This window comes from Dreissena polymorpha, chromosome 2 (assembly GCF_020536995.1).
Source record: "Dreissena polymorpha isolate Duluth1 chromosome 2, UMN_Dpol_1.0, whole genome shotgun sequence".
Classification (NCBI taxonomy): Eukaryota; Metazoa; Mollusca; class Bivalvia; order Myida; family Dreissenidae; genus Dreissena; species Dreissena polymorpha.
The window spans coordinates 37,691,601-37,712,624 of record NC_068356.1 but is presented as its reverse complement, the minus strand read 5'-3'; the positions used below and the strand labels follow the sequence as shown (position 1 = coordinate 37,712,624).

General features: G+C 37.3%; 1 protein-coding gene across 1 annotated transcript in view; it reads right to left on the bottom strand.

The window, feature by feature from the left end:
• Nucleotides 1–21,024, bottom strand: part of LOC127866651 (trichohyalin-like) — an 80,942-nt gene that overhangs the window by 20,519 nt on the left and 39,399 nt on the right. The window contains exons 2-3 of the mRNA XM_052407357.1: nt 12,765–13,001; nt 2,433–2,554 (exon numbers count right to left, since the gene is read on the bottom strand). Coding sequence (XP_052263317.1) covers nt 2,433–2,554; nt 12,765–13,001 — 359 coding nt within the window. The remainder of the gene's footprint in view (nt 1–2,432; nt 2,555–12,764; nt 13,002–21,024) is intronic.

Below are 21,024 nucleotides of genomic sequence, written 5' to 3'. Positions count from 1 at the left end.
ATTTCATATGATACTATATCCCACCAAGGAATTAAATAAACCACAGCATGTTTATTACAATATCATTTGTAATTTGTCATCTGTACAATACACAAACAGAAACTGTAAACATGTCAACGTTACAATTATGGCTTTGGAATGATAACAGCCATGGTATGACCATTCCAGAATGTAACACGTATATGGGATGTAACTAACGTTATTTGCTGTGTACTTAAAATGGTTTTATTTCAGAATAAATTAGGCTTCAAGCTCATGAGTACACACTATATTTGCTATACTTAAAATGAACACGAGCGTGCATACATGTTTCGATATGGATAGTATTCTGGTTCTAATTTGATGACATGCATATGTGCTGTGCTGATGCATTAATATTCAGTTATAAATCGAACGATAATATATTTAAAATAAAAACAACCAAAAAAGTAGATATTTAATAAATAAACGTCACTGCATATTTTTAATCTCTCTTGTTTCATGCCTAATCGTGAAATACTCTGTCTCCTTGATAGGTTCTATATTCATTAATAGAAGTGGCTCATTCCATTGAAAAAGACTCCGGACGGGCCATATTGAAAGTTTAACCGACGCCAAGTCAATCATAAACCGGAGATCATATTTAATAACCCCCAAATTTGTATGTTTTATTATGTGCCACTGAAATATTGATTGTATGCGTTCAGAAGAGAAATCAATATCAGATCATAAATACCACATATTTTGTGTTCGCTTGCGAACAACTACTGATACTACATTTGTTCTAAAATTGAGACGATAGTACGATCAAAGACCTAGAATACATATATAATTCTTTGGTACGATTCACCACGTCACAACCGAATCGAGGATAAAAAGTAAATCGTTGTATCTGTTAAACACTTCACTATAAAATACACTTTTTTTACATTTTACCCACAATCGCTCAGAAAAAGTTCATTTTAAAATACGTAGAGCTTGTCTATTTTTCTTAATGAATTAAATGTTAAGAACATTTTGTTTTTAATACGAGTCTCATGCCCTAAGCTGTCAGAAGACTTACCTGTCAGAAAAAAAGAAACAACTTATTCGTCATATATAATAATTAAATAATCTTTGTCCGTATTGAAGGTTGATAATAAACACAGTTCTTCAATATAAGTATTTTTTTCCACGATGACCTGTACTATGTGAACCTGTTGCTTACATGTAGTATGAACTAACGGGTAGATGTATAAATTATTATTTATCAAATATGTTGAATCAACGCTGCGTTTTCCGCTGTACATAAAGTGTGTAAAATGACTCTAAAAATTTATGCGTTTCTTGTATTTATGTGTTAAGTTTTAATATGTTGACAAAAAGCGAGCGAACTTTTGTTTTGAAAACCGAAGTAGAATGTTTACCAGCGCTTTAATTAATTATACTCGTCCAAACAGCTTGTTTAAAAGGATAGAACATAATGTTCTACTACGCAGCGCTAATCCTCGAAAATACAATTTTATATTCAAAATATGCTGTAAAGATATAGTTTCTGCAAACACAATCGATCTGGAAAAACGTGATTTAATTCCTATGCTTAAGTGTCGCCCTAGCTTAGCCTTAAGTGTCGCCCTAGCTTAGCCTTAAGTGTCGCCCTAGCTTAGCCTTAAGTGTCGCCAAAGCTTAGCCTTAAGTGTGGCCCTAGCTTAGCCTTAAGTGTCGCCCTAGCTTAGCCTTAAGTGTCGCCCTAGCTTAGCCTTAAGTGTCGCCCTAGCTTAGCCTTAAGTGTCGCCCTAGCTTAGCCTTAAATGTCGCCCTAGCTTAGCCTTAAGTGTCGCCCTAGCTTAGCCTTAAGTGTCGCCCTAGCTTAGCCTTAAGTGTCGCCCTAGCTTAGCCTTAAGTGTCGCCCTAGCTTAGCCTTAAGTGTCGCCCTAGCTTAGCCTTAAGTGTCGCCCTAGCTTAGCCTTAAATGTCGCCCTAGCTTAGCCTTAAGTGTCGCCCTAGCTTAGCCTTAAGTGTCGCCCTAGCTTAGCCTTAAGTGTCGCCCTAGCTTAGCCTTAAGTGTCGCCCTAGCTTAGCCTTAAGTGTCGCCCTAGCTTAGCCTTAAATGTCGCCCTAGCTTAGCCTTAAGTGTCGCCCTAGCTTAGCCTTAAGTGTCGCCCTAGCTTAGCCTTAAGTGTCGCCCTAGCTTAGCCTTAAGTGTCGCCCTAGCTTAGCCTTAAGTGTCGCCCTAGCTTAGCCTTAAGTGTCGCCCTAGCTTAGCCTTAAGTGTCGCCCTAGCTTAGCCTTAAGTGTCGCCCTAGCTTAGCCTTTAGTGTCGCCCTAGCTTAGCCTTGACTTGAATTCCGTTAAGAAGAGACTTCCTTAAAATTAAAAATACAATTAACGCGGAAAGTTTCGACCCTGATTAGCATGTGCGGACTGCATTAAGCACCGTTTTCCCACAGCAAGACTTAAATGCGTATACTGACCATGGTGTGTAGAAGCAGACAAGAAGTTTGGTGTTTGTCTGCAGACCGTCTGGTGCACGCAGTTCCAGTTTCGGACACTTGATGATGGCACAGCCCATTTCTTGAACGTCTGCTGCAATCAACTGCAAAAGAGCGTGGATTTCATTCTGGTTTGTTTCCATCAGACGTATATGCGATCAGTATTATTTGCCTACATATGGCGTTTTATGTCCCCGACGGGACCAAAGGCGAAGATGAGATGGTGACATTCACAGGGTTATATTTCAACAAGTCCGAAAGGCCTACTTTGAGTTTGCGCAACTTATTATGCATATCCTGAACAAGGAGTATGATCAATGCGGTGCGGGACAGCATCGCAGTACGAGGTGCAAGTTCATGAAGTGCCGTGATCAGTTTTTTGTGTTGCATATAAAATACTAAACCATATTTGATATTAGAGGAACACACGTAACATGCGTCTTTATTCTGTAAGTAATTGAAGCATGTTAACCAAATAGTATGTAGATATTTGCACAACTTTTCACTGGGTTTTTATTAACAACCAGAAAGCGTAAATCATTTTACATAACACACACGATTGGATAGGTAGATTTTTTTAAAGGGCTTTTTCATTTTTTTGGTAAATTGACAAAATCGAAAAAAAAATCGCATATTCGCAAATTTTTGTTGTATTGATGATATTCGTGAGGAAAATCAATACTGAACATTTACCATACTCTAAAATATCCATTATATGCATCGTTTGACGATTTAAAAACCTGAATGTTATAAAGTGTTGCAACGCGAAACGATTGAATAATTTGGTGAGTTCTGTTGTTGTCGTTATATTTTGTTATACTACGGGGATAGCTTATATGAATATAAAGTATAAAATACATCACTCATGGTATGAGCACGGATGGCCGAGTGGTCTAAACTTTTGACTTTTAGTTCAGGGGTCAGTGGTTCGAGCCCAGTTGAGAGTTTTTTATTTCTTTAATTTTATAATTTCTTTACTGGAGCTTTTGAGATCCAATGTTTACATTTATCAATATAAAGCTTTTAATGACAAACTTCAATACATGCCAAAATCTGTTAAAAGGCCCCTTTAATGGTAGGTCGGGTAGACATATATGTATAGAAAGCTCATGATTGCCAATATACTCGAAAACTACCCAATTGTTATACAAAAAGTTCGTATTTCATATTACGTTATCTCTCCTGCTGGAATACATTTCATGACTTAGCCTGTGCTGAATTTTAGTACCACTGAAAAATATGAGTATACACAAAATTGCGGACACTGCAAATTTTACCATTATGGTAGAAATGAAGATAAATGAATTTCCGAATCATGTAACTTTATTATCCATCAATCTTTATCAATGTTTAATTTTTTGGTTTAAAGATGTAAAGACTCGAGAATTTAGTCCATTGAGATCTTTATACCACCTTTGCCATTTTATGCCATATCATCATATCATTCTTTTTGAAATAAAATACGAGGATTCAGTATCTTATACACAAATTTTACTCTGAATAGAAGATTTACTATAATACAAGACACCTCGAGGATTATATTATGACAATTAAAATATAAATGGTTTGTGCAAATATAATGTTGGAGACTCCTCAAATACCCGACAACGTATTTTGATGACAGACAGTGTCGTCGTATTACGTATGTAATAATTTGGTTTTCATATGAAGCTGTCGAAATGACTGATTTAATTAAGATATGATGCTTGATTAACTGGGTGATACTATGCGGTGGCTACACCAATCAACACAAGTGAGATGACGGCTATGGTTGGTAGCCTCACTGACAGATGGGCCGCTCGATTGAGTAACGATATATATTATTTCTCGATGATTGCGATGACAGGGCCGATTGCAGATAAAGCTATAGTCGTGTTGAGTTTGGTCTAACGCGGTTAAGTAAGCAATAAGTATACGATAATTCAAGATAATATTGAAATGAGTGATGACATTAACATAATTTATATATGTAATTTTTTTGAAAGTGCTGTTTGTCGTGGAAATTTGAATATCGATGATCAACGTAACATTTGCCTGAGGTTGGGGGTGTCAGAACACATTGTATCACATTGAATAACGGTAATTATGCCGTAATGTTGATACATTTCATGGCTTGTTAGCAAGAATAATTGTGTTCGTATAACTATCTAATTTAACCACGATTAATTCAGTTGTGTTCATTTAACAGTATGATTGTTTCAATAGAGTTTCACTGACATTCAGTCACACAACGGAAGTTCTTATAACACTTACTTTATCACTATTGTAATGCAATGTCTACATAAAAGGTTTTCAAACCGAAATTGTATGTCGATCTGTCATATATCACATTAATTTTCGGATGTGAAATAAATTGCCTTTTTACAATAGTGTTAATTTGAATAGTAACTAAATTCAAGACTTCATATTACAGTGTCTTGTCCGTTGCTTCCTTTCTTAAATGATGCGAAGACCACCATTTCAGTGACAGTAGGGTATTTATTATAACCCCACCCGCGTAGATATGCCACTTTTAATTGATAAATCTATATATCCTTACATGACTACCGGTTTTCCACGACTATTGAAGTTTCGACACAATTATATTTGTTAATATATAGTAAGGGGCCTTTTCACAGATTTTGGCATGTATTGAAGTTTGTCATTAAGTGCTTTATATTGCTAAATGTACACACTTGATCTAAAAAGCTCCAGTAAAAAAAAATCAAGAATAAAATTTAAAAAAGAAAAAAAAGAGTAACTCTCAACAGGGCTCGAACCGCTGACCCCAGGAGCCCTGGAGTAAAAGCCTACCACTTAGACTACTCGAACATCCGTGCTCATACAATATCCGATGTATTTTATACTTTATATAATAAATCCTCGTAGCTTCACAAAATATAACGACAACAACAGAACTCTACAAGTTATTCACTCGTTTCGCGTTGCAACGCTTGATAATTTTCAGGTTTTTAGATCGTTAAAAGATGCTATTTTAGAGCATGGTTAATGTTCAGTATCACTGTTTCCTTAAAAATATCATATCTTAAATGAAAATTTGCGAATCTGAAACAACTATTTTTAATTTTGTCAAATTACCAAAAACGTGAAAAGGCCCCTTAAATGCGACAAGTCTTTCATTACGTGTCTTCTGTAACACGCTCATTGGTTTTCATGCTAGCAACAAGACACGAACGCAGTTATATTTGTGGGACGAGTGTTCTTGTAACAACAAGAATATTGTATATAATTGGGCCGCGCTCTGCGAAAATGTGGTTAAATACATGTGCGTAAAGTGTCGTTCCAGATTAGCCTGTGCAATAGGGACGACATTTTCCGCCTTAACTAGATTTGCGCTAAAAAGAGTCTTTCTTTAAACGGAAAATCTTATCTGGGACGACACTTTACGCACATCCATTTGAACCACCTTTAAACAGAGAGAGGCTCATTTGTTAATCAGTCCATTACCCGAAACATGTTCTAAACTCTTCATGCAAAATGTATGGCAATTTTAACAACACTGGGTCAAGAGGTTGCATGTGTTTGAATTGTGGTCCATTTTTGCAGATATCCATGGTAACGTGGAGCTGACCTCAACTTTGTAGGTGGGATCAAACTCATTTTATGAAACGGATGTTAATAAGTGTGCGTAAAGTGTCGTCCCAGATTAGCCTATGCAGTCCGCACAGGCTTATAAGGGACGACTCTTTCACCTGTTATTGAATGTGTCGTTTAAAGGAAGTCTCTTCTATACGGAAATCCAGTCTATGCGGAAAAAAGACACGTTTTGGCACATGCATTTAGTGCATTTTTTTCAGAGAGTGGCTCATATAGTTTTATAACTTGTTATTTTATTGTCTGTAATCAAATGCTAGCGTTAACGGTCGTGCTTGATTATCATATGTCGCTAAAACTACTGGAATACGGGCATGGCATCGATTTACCAATTGGTCACAAGGTACATGTATGTACATTATATCTGAATATCTTATTGAACCAATAAATATATCGCCTTGAAAGGACTTACCTACTTCTAATACAATACATGAATGTATTGTAACTCGTACGTCAACACATCGTGATTGTTCATGCATATGTACATATATGGACAAGTAAGTGAGTATCATAACGTTATTGCAAATTTTAAACACGACCTCCCAAGCAACCTTAATGCGAACACACTTCGTTTAAATGAATTTAAAGACAGGACATGGCAAACTTTTCAGCAGACCTATCAGTACGCCAGCCTACTATCAGTATCCGGGTGATCTAGTACAAAAAACTCTGGCATAACCGTTTAAGAGCAAATTCCCTGCGTGGGATATTTGTAACTTTCTGTATAACAATTCTTGCATGACTGGGATATGAAAAACAAGAACATCACTAGCTAGCGTGGCGGGTCTCTCTTAGGTCGATATTTTCCCAAAGGGAAAGAGAACATAATGCATGTTCTGCAACAGGGCCATCCCATTTTACCAACGTTCTCTTTGACTGTGGTATGACTTGTGATTTGAATATCTACTCATTACATGAAGGCATTACTATGATTTGTTAATTATTTAAGAAAAGACATACATCCAAATCATACCACAACAAAAACAGTGCATTTTTATCAGATATTCATTTTAAAATAATTAATGGGACCTTTTCACAGATTTTGACATGTATTGAAGTTTGTCATTAAATACTTTATATTGATAAATGTAAACATTGGATCTAAAAAGCTCCAGCAAAAAAAAACATTAAAGACAGAAAAAAGGAACACTCAACTTGGCTCGAACCACTGACCCCTGAACTAAAAGTCAAAAGCTTGGACCAAGCGGCCATCCGTGCTCATATCATGAGTGTTGTATTTTATACTTTATGTAAGCAATCCTCGTAGTGTCACAAAAAATAACGACAACAACAGAACTCGCCAAATTATTCACTCGTTTCGCGCTGCAACGCTTTATAATTTTCGGGTTTTTTGAATCGTCAAAAGATGCTTATAATGGATATTTTAGAGTATGGTACGTGGTCAGTATTACCGTTTCCTCACAAATATCATAACTACAACGAAAATGTGCCTGATTTTTTTTTTATTTTGTCAATTTAACTAAACGTGAAAAGGTCCCTTTAATATTAAATATAATTTTATTGCCAACGTATTTCTGACATATGCACACACATGCAATACATCTTGTGAGCTTAAGATATGACACTGCACTCAGAAAATTGCTTGAATGCATTTGTGTCTTGTTCTGATAAAACTGGGCATAATTCATGTGCGTAAAGTGTCGTCCCAGATTAGCCTGTGCAGTCCGCACAGGCTAATCAGGGACGACACTTTCCGCTTAAACTTGATTTTCGGTAAGAAGGGACTTCCTTCGAACTTAAAATACCATAAAAGCGGAAAGTGTCGTCCCTGATTAGCCTGTGCGGACTGCACATGCTAATCTGGGACGACACTTTACGCACATGAATTAAGCCCAGTTTTCTCAGAACAAGACACATTTGTTGAAACTGTGACGCTTTAGGCATATTCCAACAGCAAATAAATCACGAACGCGATGACATAAGTAATTGTAAAGCAGATTATGTATACCTAAATTTAAGATATGTCTTTACAATAAGCAGACGATATCGCCATTGTGTTGACACAAAAGGAAAGCATTAAGTGTCTTCTTGTAAACATTTCTTGCGAATGTGTTGAGTTAAAAGGCTACTGAGTTATACATAAATTTGAGTGTTTGACAAGACAAGGTATATGATGTACCGGATTATGTCTTACGTCTCATATGATGACGCTGACAGATGGCTTTTTTATGTGTACATGTATATTGCTTCACTTCGTATACAGTCAACTTCATACAGAGGAGTCAGAACATTTTTCATATGGTTAGTACAATAATTGTAAACAGAGTTGAGTTTGCACCCTACTTCAAGTTAACCGACAGGTATGGGTTATCATTGACATTTTTTTAAATCACCATGATCACTATCACGTTGATATTTTTTTTTATACATTTGAACGTATGACCCGCACTGTGGAGAAACCGGGCTCCGTGTAAATGCGTACAGTCTCGTCCCATATAAGCCTGTTCAGTCCGCGCAGGCTATTCAGGTACGACTCTTTCTTTCTAAACTGGAATTTCTTTTAGAAGAGACTTCCTGTAAACGAAAACTTCCATAAAAGGCGAAAGTTCGGTCCCTGATAAGCCTATGCGGACTGTACAGGCTTATATGGACCGACACTTTACGCACAAGTATTAATTAATCCATTTATGCCTAGCGTCTAGGAAAAAAGCCTTGGCAAACAGCGTAGACCCAGATGAGACGCCGTATGATGCGGCGTCTCATCAGGGTCTGCGCTGTTTGCTTAAAGGAATTTCTGGAAGAAATATTCTAAATATAGAAATAAATATACCAGACATCCCTTATTTTGGTTTCATTTGATCAAATTTAGAAGGAAGGGAGAGTCCACTAGGCATAAATTGGTTAAGTCCGTTTTTTCCAATAGTGATGCTCGTAAATTTTTAACGATTGTGCATCATAAGCACAATCCTTAACAGTCTTAGACCTTCCACTGAATAAACAGGTTTTGTTTATTTAGCCTAAAACACTAACAATTGTTATCAATCAAGGCGTGTGTAGCGCCTTTTATGTTGACACGCTGCGGTTGTTTTCGTCTGCTCTCGGAGGTGACAGATAAGGCCGGGTTTCCATGTCTCCGCGTCCGCGTTCCGTGTCCGTGTGTCCGTGTCCGCGAAAAAACGAACTGGTTGAAATCTGTTGGAGCGATTCCATGTATCCGCGTTCCGTGTCCGCATTTTTCGTCCGCGTATTGCGTCCGTGAAAAATCGCTCAGTGAGCGATTTTTCACGGACGCGGACTCAGTCAACATGAAAGGCCGACTTTCAAGCATAGATATTAGTGAAAAAAATAATAAATTTAGCAAGGGATCACCCTGAAATATACAACCAACGTATAAAAGAATACAAAGACAAAGAAATTGCATCAAACATCTGGAAAAGCATAGCCAACGAAATGTCAATTGATGGCGTTTCAGGTAAGTGAGAATAGTAATATGCGAATATATATCGTCTGCATATTGTACACTCTATAATCGCTTTTCAAAAGACACAGTATATATTTCAAACACGTTTGGAATGAGTCTTTTTACACGGAAAGGCTAAAATAATAAGCGGATGCATGGAAAAGATACTCCGTGTCCGTATACGGAACGCGGACACGGAACGCGGACGCGGAGCGCGGACACGGATGCATGGAAACCCGGCCTAACAGTATCAAATTAACCCCCGAATGTATTAAATATTTTAAATACTATGACCTAAAAGCTTTAATAATAAATTATATTTTTGTCCTGGTTCTTAGAAATTAATGTACATGAAGGTAAGCTCAATTATGTGTAAACAAGAGCTGTCTCCATCGGCAGACATATGTCCCCGAAAAACGCTTTTTCGACACCTAAACGCAGATTTCAACACCTAAACGCGGACCCTAAGTTCAAGGTCAAGGTCAAAGGGTCAAAATGTTTGTGCGTATGGAAAGGCCTTGCCCATATACAAATGCATACCAAATATGAAGGTCAAATCTGAAGCGACATAGAAGTAATGAGCATTTTCGAAACCTAAACGCATAAGAGTGACGGAAATACAGACGGACAGACCGACAGACAGACGGACAGTGCGATCAATATATGCCCTCATTTGGGGGCATAAAAAAGCCAACATGATCTTCTAGAAATCTGGGCTTATAACATGTTCAAAAGCAATACATTCTTTTTTATCATTTGAAAATCGAGAGATTTCAATCACCTAACTGAAATTCGTGATCTGTGCTATACAGGTATATATACCTTTCTAATACATTTTCAGTAGCACCCTCACATATAATCTCACATTATATTAGTATGACCTTATTGATGTGGTTGTAATAGCACAAAGGAGAGTGTAACTGGTACATTTCTTACCGTAACATGTCGATCAACGCATTAGTCAATATTTTAAACCACTGTTTTACGTACAATACTTAACAATTAAATTGCATAGTAACTGTAACCAGTTTAAAGTTCAGGAACCACTGCGGATCATGATGAAAGTTTTTCATTTTATGTGAGATTAAGAATAATACCTAAATTTGATTGAAAAATAGTGCCAATTTAAAACGTAGCAGAGTACTGTCGATAAATGACTTCATGACTTAATTCATGTTGTATTTTCGATAATATATACCAGTTTAGTTTAGGTTCACGATTCAATATATAATAGAACAAAATCCCGGTATATTATATGTGTTGACTGTTTTACAGTTATTTCGCCGTAACTCCGAACGTTTCAAATATCCGGCGAAATAAATACCGTTCACAGCTTGTTTTCAAACGTCGACGAGCACCTGTGGAGCGCCACGGCAAGATTAATGTGTGTCACATAGCGTCTCGTAATGCATATCTCGCCCCACCCCGCCCTACCTGTGTCAGACCGACATCGGCCCGGTAATTTATAGTCGCCGATGCACCGACGGCAATTAAACCGTGTCACCGAGTTCTTTATCATCGGTTCTAACATGGAAACAATATATGAAGAAATGTCTCATGGTCTCGTTTATGGACCGAGTAACTCCTTGCCAAAATGTGTGATTAATATTAATTATTATGGCATTTTCACATGACGCGGGTCCGTTATCACTGCAGTCTGAAGCAGCTTGCAAAGAACATTCGTCTTCTGTACTCTGTAATCAGGGACGTAACTTTCCGCTTTTATGATATTTTATGTTTAAAGAAAGCCTCTTCTTCGAAAAAATCTAGTTTAGGCGGAAAGTGTCGTCCCTGATTAGCTTGTGCAGAATGCACAGGCTACGCTTGGACGACACTATATGCACATGCATTTAACCCCCATTCATATAAATTTTCGAGAAACATGTATGTATTTCATGTCGTGTTGTTTGTAAGCGCTACGGATGAAATAAAAAGTGATTCACGCCGTGTTTTTAAAATCAAACAGCACATCGGAAAATGTCTTTCTAATTCGAACAAGTTTACGCATTTATTTCTTATTCGAGAAAGTTTACGCTTGCGAGTAAATGTGCCCAAATAACGTTTGCAATTTCCAGCAAGCGTTTTCCAAGTCATGTCATACGTAAGCAGAATTAGCGGTAAAAGTGCTAGGTGCATTTACATAAATCACAGATTCAAGACCTACGATACTTATTATTTCCCATAAACGACTACACATCATCGCCAATGTGTCAAAATTCCCGTATGTTGGTAACTCCCCGACAAGGCCCGATACAAAATTGATACAATTCTGGTAACATTTCACATCACGCCGCCCTTTCGCCACAGATAAATAACAATGTGTAAGCACATTTATTTAGCTATGAAAGAAATAACTTAATGCCATATGTTTACTTTAAATACGTACGCCATGAGATTGATGTACCTTGTTCTTTGCTCAGTTATACACGACAGCGTACACAATATATTCGAAATTGGAAACATTTCTTTACAAAATTTAAAAGAATCCTAAAATAAAAAAAAGCATCCGCCAAGTTTGATTTTATACTGATCTTCCACTTATTGTTGCTTTAAAAACGAAATTCTGATACTGTGTATGAAATATAAATGTAGATAAATCCTTTTAATGTTTGCATGTATATGACAGTTTCAAAGAACATATGCATTAAATGGGTCAATTGTTTCAATGAAGGCTACGTTACAGCCCATAGCAAGATGTCAACTGTAAAACGCCCACTATTAAAGAGCAACTTAGGACAAATATATGAGACTTGTTCTGAGAAAACTGGGCTTAATGCATGTGCGTAAAGGGGCGTCCCAGATTAGCCTGTGCAGTCCGCACAGGCTAATCAGGGACGACACTTTCCGCCTAAACTTGATATTCGGTAAGGAGGGACTTCCTTCAAACTAAAAATACCATAAAAGCGGAAAGTGTCGTCCCTGATTAGCCTGTGCGGACTGCACAGGCTAATCTGGGACGACACTTTACGCACGTGAATTAAGCACAGTTTTCTCAGAACAAGACACAATTATCATAACACGAGACACACTCGATATTCGAGCCTCCTTATGTACAAACTGGACTGAATGCCTGTGCGTCAAGTGTCGTCCCAACCTGTGCTGTCCGCTATGTTGATCAGGGACGACACTTTCCGCGTTTGTCATATTTTTAGTTTAAAGGAAGTCTCCATTTAGCTAAATCCAGATTAGGAGGAAAGTGTCGTTCCAGATTAGAATGTGTGGATTGCACAGGCTTATCTGGGACGCACGTGTATCAAGTCCAGTTTTCCCATGCCGTCGCTGCAGCATACGATACTGACCTGTACATAGGAACAGACGTTCTTGCTACCACAGTACTGGTAGCGTCGGTAGTCGTAATGCATCGTCTCGTTGGTCCACGCACGGAAGCTTCTCCGGAACAGCTCCACGGGCGCCTTGTGGTAGTCGTTTCCACGGAAATAGTCCATGTTCTGACCCCACTGGTTGTCAGGGCGACTGACGTACTCGCACCTGGTTCCCCACTCGGAGGCCGCAAGTGCCACACCCTCATTCCAGGACTGAAACAGAAACCAGACATGACGTGACCTATAGTGAGCCAGGGTTTGGGAAAACGGTGTTTAATGCATTTGGGAAAGTGCCGTGCCAGGCTAGCCGGTTCAAGGATGGTATTTTTCGTTGAAAAAAGTGTCTTTTAGAGAAAATCTAGATAAGGCGCAAAAGTTGCGTACATGATAAGCCTGAGCGGATTTCACATGGTAATCTGCGATGACACTTTACGCACAAGCATTAAGCCCCGTTTTCTCGGACCGAGGCTCATATTATTATCTAGAAAATCTGCGTTTGAACGGTGCAGAAGGCTGGGATGTATTTCAATGACATCTCAGAATGGATTATACGTCCTTGTGTTACTTACAACGCATTTTGGCATATAATTCAATGCATACTTTTTAGTCCAGTAAAAAATAATATTTCAGCGATGGCATGTGTTTCCGTAAACGTGTTCGGAAGCACAACAACAGATTTTGGTGGATGTTTGTCGAGTACGTACAGTACACCGACAGTTATGAAAACAAGAACGTTGGTGACCCTAATTTAATGGCGCAGACGTCACTCCGGTTAAACAATTGATTCCACAGGGTCAAACACAAACAGGACTTGAATTATATAAATATTTGAACGCATTCCGTGGTCACTACTTACTAAACCAACCGTCGGAGTCCGTTCGTACTATTAACGCACTCAGTTAACTGTACATAGTTCACAGTCTGTGGAGCACCAAGCAAAAACGGACGATGAAGTAAGCAAAATCATACTGAAAACAAGATTAACGAAACTCGTTTAACTTGAAAATGAGTTAATCTCAAAAACAAGTACTATTCATGCAAACACATATAATATACATAATTCTTCAACAGTTAAATAAGCGTCAATTGTATACATTTAAATGCATTTTACCTTGATAATAGCATCATACTTTATCATATGTTTATTAATTGATTGGTAAATAGCGAGAAAGAGGTATATATAATGCACCTAAACATAGATATGCTTATTCTAAAATTGCATTCACATATTAATACATTTACAAGACGAAATGTCATCAGATGTTATTACGGTTATATAGGCAATAAAGTAAGCATACATAACGATGTATAAATTATTTATTAACAATGGTATGACATAGTATTTGTTGAATGGTTGCCGAAAATCCCCAATTTGACTACCGCAAAATGTGAATGCTATTGGAAATTGTATAATGTGCAACCAGTCCTACAAAAAAAACAACAAAAAACTCCAAAGATATCAACCTACACTGCGTTTGAAAATGCCATATTGTATTCACCGGTATGATGTTACTGTGATCGTATATCTCACACCTATAACACTAGAATGTAAGAAAATGGTAGATTTGCATAAGTAAGCGTCAAAATATCGCTTAAGCCCGACGGCAAGACAGGGTGCAGACACCATTCGCAGTATCTGATGTCACTGAAGATACATATATAAATAGTGATGAAATATGTTTCACAGCGATAATAGCTAAGTGAATGTGACATTTTGATGAGATATTTGACGGGTATGTTTGCAGTATGTTGTAACTTCATAAACCGAAATAATCGAGCTATAAATGTTCAAAATAATGTGACACACGGTCTGTTTTAATAAGGGTCAATCCGTTACCATCGACCAAATTCAAGTGACGCTCAAACAATTTCGTGACTGATTATTAATGTTTAAATTGAGCAAACTGTATTATTACTATTTGTATTATAACATGCCGAATAGAAATCTTTACAGTAGCTGTATGCACACTAGTTGTAATTCAAGCTTGTTGATATTCATATGCGTAAAATATCCAAGATAAGCATGTGCAGTCCGCATAGTGAACTCTGATACGTCACTTTGCGCTTTAATGGTAGTTTTCGCTTAAGTAAGGTCTAATTTAAACGACAATATAGTTTTTGAGGGAAGTGTAGCCTGTGCTGGCTGAACAGGCTAGTTTGGGACGACACTTTCAGCACACGCATTAAGCCCGGTTTCGCCAGACGTCGACCTCAATTAAACTGGCCTGAATCAAAATGTAAATGTAAAAATTCTAAATGGCATTTATCGGATTTAGTAACGCACTGTGCAAATAGGTTACTGAATTCCTCTGCGATATCGACGTAATCCATATGTTACTTTACACCTTAATATCAATAAATAAAACTATACCTATCGATGTTGAACATGATATGAGATAATCAGGTGGTATGGTGCGAAGATCTAAATGGAGACAAGCAAACATCTATGTGTGGTCTTTGCTAATTAATATTTTTCCTACATTCCGGACCCGGGTTTGAGTACCGTAAAACAATTGCTGAGTATGAAGCTATTGTACCTTGATTTCATTCGCTTACATCGATAACCGACTTTATGTAAATATTTTGAAGATCAACTCAGTCAATGTATTCGATGAACGCTTTATCAATTTAAACATTTTTTAACGAAATTGTTACATATTACAATACACAATAACGTCACGAATATATGCAATGTAAATAACACAACAGGGAAAGACCACCAATAATGTTGTTAGAACTTTAGGTCCTACCCTTTTTTCAAAACAGTTGTATTTCTATATATGTTCTGTAGTTGTGCAACTATTTTGGAAATAAAATATGTTTAAAAAACACAATAACTTATTTATTATCGATGTCATACCAAAATACAAAAGTACAAAATAGCCACCATAAACAAAGACGTGCAATTCACTAAAGGGATACTCCAAACAGTCGTACTTTCAGCATTTTAAAAGCGTCCCCTACATGTATTGACCCCTGAAAGGTTTCACTCCCTTTATGTGCAGTATGAATTGTGACCACCATTTAAAACTGTTTCACATAAGGATGTCATCTGCACTTATTTAATGCATTTAAGTTCTGATGAGTCTCGTCTACAATCCATAAGAATGACACCGCGGCTTATGTATGCATTTCGTAGGGCGAACTGTAGTCGACTTAAATAACCTCCTCTAAGCGAATGCTTCTTATATTCTCATGTTGACGCAAACAATTAATTAGCTGCGATATGTTCATTTGATAGCGTGTATAAATGTTATTTCAATCTCATGATTTCAACTGATTATTACTGAAGTTATATCTCTAATTTAACTGAGTAAAATAACCGCCTCCTTGACAATCCATTGAGCCTTGTTCTGAGAAAACTGGGCATAATGCCTGTGCGTAAAGTGTCGTCCCAGATTAGATGTGCAGTCCGCACAGGCTAATCAGGGACGACACTTTCCGCCTAAATAAGATTTTCGGTATGAAGGTACTTCCTTTTAACAAAAAATACCATAAAAGCGGAAAGTGTCGTCCCTGATTAGCCTGTGCGAACTGCACAGGCTAATCTGGGACGACACTTTACGCACATGCATTATGCCCAGTTTTCTCAGAACGCGACCCATGTATGTGGTATAACGTTTGCACGATGTCACTGAGCTCCCTAGTTTGGCTTCTCAAGGAAAGCGTACCTCCTGATTGTGTACATCTACATATCAGATGGATCAGTCAAATATCTATCACCTTTCAACCATTTTCTGCTGTCATTTCTTAGATAACGGAACATGGTTTGTTAATATGATTGATGTTTATAGAGAAATAGATATTGCGCATAAATGCATTTGGGTAATGTCGTTTAACTTGATCCATATATACTGCAAATTGTGTGCTAAAATGAACTTACACTATACATATATGTAATTCAAGATACGTTTAAAAATGTTGTTTAACTTGATCGATGTGCAGTTCAAGATATGTGTTATAATGCGTATACTTGACCGATATGTATGGCAAAATGCATATTGTAATGTAGTTTAAATTTATTTAAATATAATGCAATATGTACATTATTATGTTGTCAAACTTGATCGATAATTAATACAAATTTTGCGTTATAATATTTGTTAACCGATGTAAAATGCAAAATGCCTGTTATAATGCAGTTTAACATTACCGGTATGTTATACAAGATCCGTGTTATAATGCATGCTGTTTAATTGACCTATACGCAAAGGGTAGTCCAACAATTAGATGATGTCAATATGTAACACTCGTGTTGTAGTTTATATTAATTTAAGATGGAATTTTAACAGAACATTTACATCTTGCCGATCTTTCTTTTCAAAACTAGATTAACGTGGCTCAACATTATAATTTCAATAACCGTATTCAAACTCTGCAGTCAAATAATTAGTAAACATCTCTGTATCAATGTAGATGTTCGTATACTCTCACGTAATTGACGGTGGTTGATCAACAAAGTCGGTTGTAGGTATAAATGGAATAACGATTCAGAACACATGTGATTCTTGGGCTTCCAGCAGATAAGCACACGACAGAGGTACAGGCTACAAAGGACCATGCTTGACCACAAGGATATGCTCTCGTTGACCAGAGGCTGGTGTTTACACATGGTGGTTATTACAGATATTTACGAGCAAGTTATGGACTTTCGTGAACATCTGAGCGCAGCGTCGAATGTCATTAGTTACTGCGCTGCTACAGAAACGACTTAACACAGGTGAGGCAGGTTCAACTCGAGGTGTTACCGTACTAACGCAATTCTAAGTGATGCGTCTCGGTTCGCGATTCCCCGGGGGATAAAACAGAACTATATTCGACAGTCTATGGGGCGTTTAATGCAAGCCGGAATGTCGAGTCTATATAAGATCAGCGGCCATGGGCCAGGGCGCAAATTTGATGGACAACATGTACAATTAATAGCAAACAGCTATTGCATTCAACGAGATGATGGTAGGGCTGTGATCTGACGTTTCTTTGGACGCTCTTCATGGCCCGCCATGACCTTTGAAAAGGTTTGGCAATTGTAACAAGGGCAGGTTAAAAACACGCCTATTCCGTTTGACCATTTTTTCATACACAAAGTATACTAGTAGTTTACCGGATCCCCCATACTATACGCATATCGACTTTATATTCTGCGTATATGATAATCTTTACATCTTTCATGTCTGCCATTTGAACGTAAGTTGCGAGTTATTGTACGCATATTCAGTGTATACAATCGCTACTACGATACATCCGATTTAAAATAGTTTCAGTAAGAATGCTGCACAAAGTGATTTACTTTTTACGTGGCATAAAAATTAGGTGAACCTCAAGCATAAACACGACTCATCAAACAAGCTTTTTACTCGGAAACTGCTACTCAAATAACGCTCTTTTTCTAGTATAAATTTTAGTAATGATTGCCTTTTCAGATTATCTACTTTTTCTTAATGAAGAATATTGTCTCAGCATAAAATTTATTTTTATTGATACCGTATATATTTCAGTAATTGATCAATACAAGTAACAATCCGTGTTCACATAATAATGTATTTACAAGGTAAACGTTTCAACCAAGTTTGTAAAACTTATGTTTCACGAGTCAGAGCTATCTGTTTTTTTTTCCGCCAATTCTATAGTTTCAGTTTAAGTTTTATAATAAAAAAGGAAGTTGGACGATGTTGAAACAGTGCTGCCATGTGCAGCCTTCGTTGGACACTGGTGTAGTTGTTCAAGGCAAACATTGAACTAATTGTAAATATTTTATTCACAATGGAAACGTTTTGTTTTGTAGGACACGTCAATAAAAATAACGTATCTACCGGTTAAATTTCATCAACTGTTTTTACGGAAATTTAGTATGCTATTCCTTCATCCCGCTTATACATTCTCAACGCGCTATCATAGAAAACAAATTCATATAAAGTGATCGGCAGATCATCGTCATCTACCTGTAGTAAGCTGTACCATCTTGATTTATGGGCACACACAATCAGATCCCTATCATGCTGTAATGTTCTTTTTGTTTCCCATGGTTTGGGTATCGACGTGTCGCAGTCATGAGACAGTGCCCCCACGCAGGGCTATATCGGGCAGATATCAGTGTCTATCATGAATGATAAAATCTTTCAGTGGCAATCATGATACGGAATAAGTATCACAAAACGCATTTTTATGAATTTGGTCAGTTTTACTGGCGCAGGTTAACCAACTAATCCATTTTCTGAAACAATAAGGACTTGAACGTAATCACGCTATGCTCAATTAGAATGGTAGACTTGGCGCCGTGTGTTGAAGAAGTCTCAGATAAGGATCTGTACACTGGTAGGGTCTCGAACTATGTTCTCCAAGTTTACAGGTCAAGTACCAAAGGCGCCAACTTTTGTAAGCTGCGACATGCTTCGAGTCGACCTTGTGCTGGTATATTCATGCTATCTTCTTGTATGTAACCTTTGCTGGTAGTGTGTCTTCTGTCTAATATAGAGATATAACATTAAATTTCGACACCATACACCAGCTCAGTGTCCGTTACGCTAACTGCGTCTACAATATTTAGAGCGAGTCGACACCATACACCAGCTCAGTATCCGTTACGCTAATTGAGTCTACAATATTAGAGCGAGTCGACACCATACACCATCTCAGTATCCGTTACGCTAACTGCGTCTACAATATTTAGAGCGAGTCGACACCATACACCAGCTCAGTATTCGTTACGCTAACTGCGTCTACAATATTTAGAGCGAGGGAGTGAGGTTATAATAATTTTTCCTTGTCATCAAATAACATAACACACTTTGGAAAATACTTACTTTGGTAAAATACTGATTAAAATGCTCACTTGAATTAGAAATTGTACACAAAAATTATGACCCTTGTTTTTTATTCCGGCCATTAACTTATGCAAATATATGAGACATGCTCATGGAAAACCGCGTGCTTGTAGATTAGCCAATGCAGTCCGCTGACACACTGATTTCATGGAATTTTCGTTAAAATGAATTACCTTCTATATGAAATTCAAGTTTAAGTGGAAATGATCGCCCCACATAAACCCGGGCTGATTGCACATTCTACCTAGGACGACTCTTTTTATGTTCAGGCATTATGTCGAGCTTTTACCAAAAGAGGAGGCTTTTTACAAGCTTAAGCATCAACAACTATTACATCAATACATTTCAAGTGTTCAACCTTTCTTTTACATTGTGGTTTTGATGTGCTTTTTTAGGGCTAAAATTGCTTGAAATTTGCAACAAAATATCTTAAGGAATTTAAACTTAAGTAGCACTAAAAAATTGCCAAATACATGTGTTTCTATAGAATTTAAATTATACATTATTCATGTTTACCAATAGAGAATGTCACAGATTAAATACGCATTAAAACAAACGACATTGATACCACTACAGACTTCCGTCTGCCATAAAAGTGCTCAGTAAAAATACTACTGTAAGCTGTGAAAACCAAAGAAAAATGGGATTAAACGATGGCAACTGCGAACTTTATTCAGTACCTGAATATTACATTTGGAGGAAAACAAAAAACTCCAGTACATATAGAACGATTTTTACAAATGGCAATGCTCAATAATTAGAGGGCGGAACGTTTGAGGAGGGGGGGGAGCGGGGGGGGGGGGGCTGACAAAATCACATCATGTCATCGTAGATGACTGAAGGTTGATAAAGCTTAGAGACGTGTGTTGGATATCTCTCAATAAATCGCTTTTACATGGACGTGTTGCTACAGGAACGCGTGCAATACACGTCTCAGTGCAACGGGTCAACCACAGAATAAACTAAGACAAAACAAAGCAGCAAAAACGTGCACAAATGTATTACGTAAAGTCATTAAAACATTTTTATTGATGTATATATATATGGTTTACAAACATCTGCGTTGAAAAGCCTTCATTTGTCGGATTATGAACTAATAATGTGCCCTCAATACCACTCTTTATAAAGTAGCAATATTTTGTTGTAACTATAAAGTTCAATTTATTATATGAAATGCAAAGGTCACATGCATATAAGGGACTGTTGGTATACCTTTATGTATAATGAACTATTTATTGAAGTGAATCTATTAAATAGAAACCAGCTCACACTCTAACGATATAAATGGATAGCACAATCCGTATCTATATGATTGATAACTGAAACTGCGGTTGACGAACCAGACAAAATAATTTTCAAGTAATTTATGAAAACGGTTTAGTAAGGCCGGGAATGTAATTATCCACTTAATATAC